General features: G+C 40.1%; 1 protein-coding gene across 1 annotated transcript in view; it reads right to left on the bottom strand.

Annotated features, from left to right (window-relative positions):
• The window catches only part of ABCC4 (ATP-binding cassette, sub-family C (CFTR/MRP), member 4), a 321,328-nt gene that overhangs the window by 32,314 nt on the left and 279,762 nt on the right, over window positions 1–9,252 (bottom strand). Inside the window, exons 28-29 of the mRNA XM_011996653.1 lie at window positions 1,024–1,196; window positions 445–550 (exon numbers count right to left, since the gene is read on the bottom strand). Coding sequence (XP_011852043.1) covers window positions 445–550; window positions 1,024–1,196 — 279 coding nt within the window. The remainder of the gene's footprint in view (window positions 1–444; window positions 551–1,023; window positions 1,197–9,252) is intronic.

The following is a 9,252-nucleotide window of genomic DNA, read 5'->3' as shown; positions in this document are numbered from 1 at the left end:
ATCTTGTGAACGTCCCAACAGCTGAGAAGTTCTGCAACCTTACCCAACGAGCCCCTTGCAGTATATAAAAACCTAAGTCTGTCATTAAGGGGATCAAGCATGCTGAAACAACTGTGACAGTGACGATGACTGTGATCTTCTATTTGATACTACTCTGTAGTACGACAGTTAGCATCACAAGCTGAATCTTAGATTTGGAATATTTTCATGGTAAACTTTTAACATATGATTTTTGCATATGAGTATATGCAGAGAGATACATTGGATATATTGTTAGTGGCACTGATGGTGTAGTTAAGCATATGAATTACTGTTGGGAATGAGAGCCAAAATTAACAGAAAATTAACTTACTAGGGGTTTCTATCAAGTTTTACAAGGAAGGAACAAACTGAAAAAGTGAACATAATTGGAAGCAACTGGAATTCTGCAGGTGAAGGACTCACCATTATCCTGTCGCTGTCAATAATGGTGTTCAATCTGTGTGCAATGGTTAGCACGGTGCAGTGGGCAAATTTCTCCCGGATTTTCTTTTGTATTAACTCATCAGTTCTGCAATCAAAGAAGTTAAGTTTAATTCCGTAAAGATGGGAAAAGTAGACTTAAGACTTAAAAAGCTCTCCTACACAATAGAGTTTTTTTTTTAAAAAAAGATCACATATATTCAATGTTTTAAAAAGCATGTTAAAATGTTCTAGGACAATCTTATTCTATAAAAAATCTATATAGTAATTTACTAATTTTCATAAAACAATGAAAAATATCTTCCCCCCAAATTGCTTAAAACTGATTATTGGGAGTGGATTTTAGGAATCTAGCTCTCCTGGAATACTGAATAACATCACTGACACTGGAAAACACGTTTGGGTTTCTTCTTCTGTTTTTTCAGAATGAATGTTATCCATGTTAAAATGTGATCTCTGGGGCAAACAGTGTGCTTAGAAACATTTCTCAGAATCATTCCGTGTTTCCCATTTACACACTTAAGATGTAGGCTCAAGGTTACATGGACTTCAGCTTTATACCTTGGATCCACATTTGCCGTCGCTTCATCAATAATCAATATCTGATTTTTCCTGAGAATTGCCCTGGCAAGGCATACCAGTTGTCTTTGTCCGACACTAAAATTGGATCCTGATTCTGCTAATTCAGTATCCATTTTACCAGGAAGATCTTCAATGGTTTCTTTAAGTTGTACCTGTAGATGTACAAAGAAGAATGACTGCTATCATTCAAGCTGCTATGGAAGTAGCCAAGCCTCATAGACATTAGAACCTTCAGGTCCCTTCTCTTGAAAGATATAACTTAAGTGGACATGCACATGAGGCTGAGAGTTACCTTTAGTTAATGTTCAATGAGAAAGATGGTAGAGTCAACACAAAACTGAAATATTCTGACTTAAGAGAACAAACAATGGAACCCAAGACGCTCCTTTATCACCATCAGCGAGCACAGTCTGTTCATGCAGGGCCATGTGTTAACACTGCCTGGGCCAGTTTCATTAAGAAAAACCTAGCATGATCAATAAAATGATTCTGTAGGTAAAATACAGAAAGATAAAAAAAATCCCTTCTTAACTCTTAGTTAAAAGATTACAGAAATTTAGAGACAAAAAGAGTGATGGTTGCCAAGGGCTGGAGGATTAACTGTAAATGGACACAAGGAAATTTCTTTGGGTAACAGAGACATTTTAAAACTGGATACCTGCAATGACTGCCCAACTCTATAAATTTACCAAAATCACTGAATCACTTCTACGGGGAGTATTTTCTGCTATGTAAATTAGACCTTGATAGAGTTGGTGGAAAAAAAAATCATATCAGTGTCCCCCAGCACCTGAACTCCCTGACCAAAAACCAACATGACAGCCGCCAAGAACCCCTCTTCCAGGGAAGGAGGGAAGTTTCTCAAAAAATGAAGCTCATGCTCCCAATGTAGAGTCTGAAGAAAAGGTAAAAGGATCTTTCTGGTTGAGTCAAGTTTCCCAAAGTATATCTTGGAGAGGAGTGAGTATAACTCGAGGGAAAATGTAAAAAGAAAATTACTGCTGGAAGTATGGTCCTCCAAAGATATCATCTTATAGGCACTTTACCATTTTGGAAGGTTTTTTTAATCAACTGGAAAAGTTAAAAAAATACAAATGCAAACAATGGAAAACTGTGCCTCATTTGTTAGGAAATCAGGAGCTTATTCTTGGGCTGGTCCTTTCCCAAGTTTAAGCCCCGATTGCCAAACCAGGTCAGTGCATTTTCTTCAGTCTAATAAATGTTTTGCAGTGAATGAAAACTCACGAAAAACAGCACACAATAACATCTTGCCCCAGACATGGGGATAGATGATGTTGATATTAATGTATCGTTATAAAATTATAGCTATAAGATGATCTGATACTACATTGGGTGGTGGTTCAGTTCACTGATGTGTTTTGGAGAAATTTTATAGAACAAGAGCCAAACTCAGGTGACATTTGAGAGCTATAGAGGAACAAAGAGTCAATACACCTCCAATTAAGAGATCAGCAAGCAGATAGATGAGTGGTGGCCAATAAGCAGGTGTACGGAACTACAATGCCCAAAAACAAAAAGCCAAGAGTAAACGGGCAACACTGTCATGTACCTTAAATATGGAAGCACACTTCTATGAATGTGATCTTGAGTTGTACTCATGATGGAAGTCCAACTCCAAGAAACAGGAATTTTGAGTTAAGATTAAATATGGTATTGATATTTGGCATTACCAAGAAAAGTTGGAAATTAAACAAAATCCGAAGTGTAAGATTTGGCTCGTGGTGCAAAATGTTGCCCTGAAAATTATAGGATGGAATATGTCAGCTTAATCAAGCCCTCTCCATTACAAGGAAGAGGACTTACTGAGTAGTCTTTTTATGAAACATATTCAGAGACCTATACCCCATGTGATGGAACTGATCAAAAGTAGATGTTGGCGAAGTTTTTATTAGCTTTTCCTTCTGAGTTGATTTTGATAATACTGGTAAGTGCAAAAAGGTCTTTCCTAAGACTGGCAGCCAGACTTTGAAGAAATAATCTCACACTTGCCCTTGATTAAGGTGCCATCCCATCATTTTTCAGGGTTTTGACTTTCCTTGAGGTTATCCACATTGACTTGATGAAGAACAGGGTTGTGAGGTGAAGAACAATGAACACATTTCCCAGAAAACAGTGTCCTCTGAGTCTTTGCCATCATGATTGAATCAGGGATGGTTATGAGAACGATATGAATGTGTGGCTGAGTGCCGTGGCTCATGCCTGTAACCCCAGCACTTTGGGAGGCTGGGGCAGGCAGATCACCTGAGGTTAGGAGTTTGAGACCAGCCTGGCCAACATGGTGAAACCCCATATCAATTAATAATACAAAAAAATTTAGCTGGGCATGGTGGTGGGCACTTGTAATCCCATTAGGAGGCTGAGGCAGGAGAATCGCTTGAACCTGGGAGGTGGAGGTTGCAGTGAGCCAAGATCGCGCCACTGCACTCCAGCCTGGGCGACAGAGCGAGACTCTGTCTCAATTTAAAAAAATGATATGAATGTGAAGGCCCTCTGTAGTGTTATCATACATTCAAGTTATGGTTAAGTATCAGCACTGAGAAAAAGACAACGGAGGCAGTGGAACACAGTGACCAAGAGTGACAACTGGGGAAATTGAAAATATATTAGACAATGGTATTACATTACTCTTCAATTTCTTCAGTGAGGTAAATAACTGTATTTTGTTATATAGTTGAACATTCTTGTTCTTAGGAGGTACATATACATATTTAAGGATGAACTGCAACTTCATGGAAATGCTACAACTTACTTTCAAGGGATACAAGAGAGGAAGCAAATGTAGCAAAATACTGTATTAACAAATGGTGAACCTTGGAGAAGGGTATGTGTATGTTCATAACACTGTTCATTTGACTGTTCCATGATCTGGACATTTTAAAATAAAAAATGGAGCCTTGAAGACACACAGCATGGGTGTGAGTCCTGCCTGGCTCTGCCAACTGGGCAAGTTCCTGAACTTTCTCTATCTTAGCTTCCTAATTAACTTGTAAATAAGACCATACTAAGATTCTTATGAAGATGCTTATCTCCTAACATTGTTGGAGCATAAAATGAGTCACTATGTGTAGCATTTACAATAGTGCTTGGTACCAAATAAGAGATCAATAGATAGTATCTATTCTTTTTTCTTTGTTTGTTTATTTTGCTCCTTCCTGGACAATGAAATACTGCCTTTTTTTTTTTTTTTTTTTTTGAGGTGGAGTCTTGCTCTGTCGCCCAGGTTGGAGTGCAGTGGTGCGATCTCAGCTCACTGCAATCTCTGCCTCCTGGGTTCAAGCAATTCTCCTGCCTCAGCCTCCTGAGTAGCTGGGACTATAGGCACATGCCACCACACCCAGCTAATTTTTTTTTGTATTAAGAAACGTGGTTTCAACATGTTGGCCAGGCTGGTCTGGAACTCCTGAACTCGTGATCTACCTGCCTCGGCCTCCCAAAGTGCTGGGATTACAGGCATGAGCCACCGCGCCCGGCCGCCTATTTTTAATAATGCAGTCAACTAATTCCTTTCACGCACTGCTCTAGTTTTCTTCATTGCATTTACCAGTACCTAAGATTATATTACATAAGTATTTTTCTTATTTTCTATCTTCCATACAAGAATGTGTGCTCTAAGAGGATGGGGACTTTATCTCTCTTGATGACTGCTATCGCTCCAGAGTCTACAATGCCTGTGGAAAAACCTCCCCACACATACCTGTTGTAAATGTAAAAACCTCCCTACACATACCTGTTGTAAATGTAAAAACCTCCCCACACATACCTGTTGAATGTATGAAGCCACAAGGACACCTCATTTTGTGAGATGTCTATTCTTATAAATTACAAAATAAATCCACACAGAAATAGAATTTGCATACAATTTTCTTACTAAATGTTATTGTAAAAGAAACATAGTCCTTATAAAATTAATTGGCTCCACGATATCATAATATTATAGTTTAAAATATAGAAAATTTAATGTTTTCTACATTTAATAAAGGTTGTAATTTCAGGAAAACAAGATCAAATCATAATATTTGAAACTATACATCTCAAACACAGTCTATCAGATTATTTTGAAGCTTGGAAAAAACAGGAAAGTATAGGAAAAGTGCAAATAATGAACTGAACTTTCTAAGACAGCCCATTTCTAGCATCACAAATATTTTCAAAGCCTCAAGGAGATTCACGTGGATGTCAGATTCTGTTTCCAGGTTTTTTTGAACTTTCTGACTTTTCATAAAGGAAGTCTCTGATGCCAGAGGCTGAAATGTGATAAACAGCAACTCAACAGATGGGAACAAGCTTTAACGAGAACACAGCTAAGTGTGAACGAAGTGAGCGGAAGCTCATTCTGGGCAATACATGGCCGGGGAAAAATGGAGGTGCAAGGTCTGGGGAAACGAAGGCCCAGAGGACGTGGATACTGCTCGTGTGCAGATTTCTGCCTTATGGGGTCCCGAATACAAGACATCCTTGTATTCTAACTGATTCTATCAATGTTGAACATGATTAGATGATTTCTCCACTATTCCAACATGATATAACCTAGTCTTAATTGTAGATCCCGGTATTAAAGTCGTTTTTTAATTAACAGAAATAACATACTGCTGATTCATTTTCTTAGTTGTACCACTGTGATCTTTTGACTTTTTTCTCATAAACGACTTCCATCTTTAGTCATTACTTATGCTATATTTATAGAGTTGCTGTTATTTAGGGGCCAAAACTGGCACTAATTCTAGTAAACTTTCTTCCATTTACAGCTGACTATTTTTCAGTATTTACGATAACTTTCAGCATTAGAAAAAAAGAACAACAACAACAACAAACTGGCTGGGTGTGGTGGCTCATGTCTGTAATCCCAACACTTTGGGAAGCCGACACAGGCAGATCACTTGAGGTCAGGAGTTTGAGACCAGCCTGGCCAACATGGCGAAACCCTGTCTCTACTAAAAATACAAAAATTAGCCAGGCATCGTGTAGCGTGCCTGTAATCCTAGCTACTTGGGAGGCTGAGGCAGGAGAATCACTTGAACCCAGGAGGCAGAGTTTGCAGTGAGCTGAGATTACACCACTGCACTCCAGCCTGAGCCATAGAGCAAGACTCTGTCTAAAAAAACAAATAAAAATAGGCCAGGTGCGTTGGTTCACGCCTGTAATCCTAGCACTTTGGGAGGCTGAAGCAGGTGGATCACAAGGTCAGGAGTTTGAGACCAGCTCGGCCAACATGGTGAAACCCCGTCTCTACTAAAAATACAAAAAAATTAGCCGGCATGGTGGTGGGTGCCTGTAATCCCAGCTACTCGGGAGGCTGAGGCAGGAGGATCGCTTGGACCTGGGAGGCGGAGTTTGCAGTAAGCCGAGATCTGCGCCATTGCACTCCAGCCTGGGTGACAGAGCAAGACTCTGTCTCAAATAAATAAATAAATAAACACATACATACATACATACATATATACATACAGCCAAGATGACACAACCACATTCATAGGACTGTCTCCCTCCGGATGCCAGACCTTCTTTTGCATGTCTGGTATTACCCTTGCCAAGGGAGAATGGAGAAGAAATAAAAAAAACTTCAAAGAAATAAAAGGCATCTTTCCTTTTTATGTAAAGTTGTTAGAGAGGAAAAAACTGACAGTGCTGTCCTAATCTCGAGCCAACCCTATGAGTTTGGGTTCCCATTTCCAGTTTGGCCTCATTTATAAACCAAGTGACTGTGTTTTTTGTCTGCTTTAAAGGGAGTTTCCAAATGATACCAGGTTTCCTACTAAAGAGCAGGATGAGTTATCCAGTTCTGAACTGGATATCAATGAAAGATGAAAACCATGGAGACAGCAGAGAGATAGAATGTGACAGAGAAATCCAGAGAAACTTGAATGGCATCGGAGTCGTGGTGCTGAATCCCTTGTGTGACATCTCTCAAGATAAACACACACACACAACTTCATGTTTACAATCACCAGGAAGTGAGCTTCAGAATTCTCTACGAGAAGACCCTCAGACTCCATGGACCCCAGGGGAAGATCCCTGACCTATCAGAATGACCCCAGCCTCCATCAACTGGTAGTCATGAAACTTGCTGTGAAAAACTCACAATGCTTCATCTATGAGGAGTGCTCAGCCTTTCCCCCAACCATCCAGAAGGTAAAAAGCACACAAGCACCCAGAGGAAATTTGGAAAATTCAGAAAAACCAAAGAGAAAAGAAAACACTCTCCTCCAGTCTTTGTCTCATTACCCCCAAGCAAGCAGCGTAAATGCTCTGGTGTCTTTCTTAGGTCAGGTTTCGGAATATATGAATGATGAAAAACAGCTGGAATCACACCGGAAATACAATGTGGTACCCTAATTTTTAGAAACTCTTCCAAATCACTCCTAGAGAAACCTACAATGCCATAAAGAAGTAATTTCCAGAGAAAAGACAACGATGGGATAATTTTTCACTTCTGAGGGGGACCTACCACGTCTTCCACCTCATCATTTCTAGAATTCTTGAGAGACTACTAAATTTTAATTTTGGCTATAACAAATGTAATAAGTATGAGTTACAGCCATGTTCCACGATGGTTTTTGATAGGATCATCTCCCAATTAACATTTCTTCACTGTTCATAGAGAAATGTGTTTCTAAAAAGTAATTTTACTCTCTGAGAATCTGTGACAAGAAATCTCAAGCTCTGAAACAAATAGAAAAATACTTTATGAGTAATTCTTGCTCTTTTAGGGTATGTCACAATTTCACTAATAAACTTGTCCTGAGAATTTAGGGGCAGGAGATTGCCTTATCTTTCTTTACGTTGGACAGTTAACTGTACCCACCTCTTCTCTCCTAGAATTTCACTGTACAGAGATTCACAAATTTAAATGAAATCAGAGGTCAATTGCTTATCGAGTATCAGGAGGTGAAGTAACCAACCTAATTTAGAAAAAGAAAATCCCCACAGTTGCTGGAAAGCAGGGTGGATGTGTAAGGACTCGGCAATGACATGCCTTCAGAAACAAGAATTACTGGCAGGAAACTGTCAGGCCTCCAAGTCTACTTGCTCACAGTCAAAACCCATCTATAAATTAAAGATTTCAGAGCTATCCCTGGAAGGGCAACAATGACAAATGCACCAACTCAAAACAACAACAATAACAATGGAGAGAAATTAATCTCTGTCACCCAGGCTGGAGTGCAGTGGTGCAATCATGGCTCACTGAAGCCTCAACCTCCAGTGCTCACAAGATCCTCCCACCTCAACTCCCTGAGTAGCTGGGACTACAGGTACATGCCACCACATCTAGCTAATTCTTTTTTTTTTATTTTTAGTAGAGACAAAGTCCACTATGTTGTCCAGGCTCCACACTTCTTTGAAATGAAGAGATCAAACATGTTAATACATACCTATTAAATGCTTACTTTTTAAAAAAACTTTTAATATTTATTTATTTTGAGATGGAGTTTCACTCTTATTGCCCAGGCTGGAGTGCAGTGGCGCAATGTCAGCTTACCACAACCTCCACCTCCCAGGTTCAAGCAATTCTCCTGCCTGAGCCTCCCGAGTAGCTGGGACTACAGGTATGCACCACCACATCTGGTTAATTTTTGTATTTTTAGTAGAGACAGGGTTTCACCATGTTGGCCAGGCTGGTCTGGAACTCCTGACCTCAGGATTCACCCATCTCAGCCTCCCAAATTGCTGGGATTACAGGCATGAACCACCGTGCCTGGCCAATTTTTATTTATTTTTATTTATTTATTTATTTTGAGACAGAGTCTTACTCTGTCGCCCAGACTGGAGTGCAGTGGCACAATCTCGGCTCACTGAAACCTTGGCCTCCTGGGTTCAAGCAATTCTCTTGTCTCAGCCTCCTGAGTAGCTGGGAGTACAGGCGCACGCCACCATGGTCAGCTAATTTCTGTATTTTTAGTAGAAGTGGGGTTTCACCATGTTGGTCAGGCTGGTCTGAAACTTCTGACCTCTGGTGATCCACCCACTTCAGACTTCCAAAGTGCTGGGATTACAGGGGTAAACCACTGCGCCCAACCTTAAATGTTTACTTTTTAAAAGCAAAAAACTGAACTAGGTCCTGTGAGGGATTACCAGTTTTATGATATGGTTTCTGCCATCAAGTAGACTGGCACAAATTTGCAGAACTAGGCTGAACAGCTGGGCACGGTGGCTCAAGCCTGTAATCCCAGCACGTTGGGAGGCCGAGGC

This window comes from Mandrillus leucophaeus, unplaced genomic scaffold (assembly GCF_000951045.1).
Source record: "Mandrillus leucophaeus isolate KB7577 unplaced genomic scaffold, Mleu.le_1.0 Scaffold520, whole genome shotgun sequence".
Lineage (NCBI taxonomy): Eukaryota > Metazoa > Chordata > Mammalia > Primates > Cercopithecidae > Mandrillus > Mandrillus leucophaeus.
This window is presented reverse-complemented; position numbering and strand designations above follow the sequence as displayed.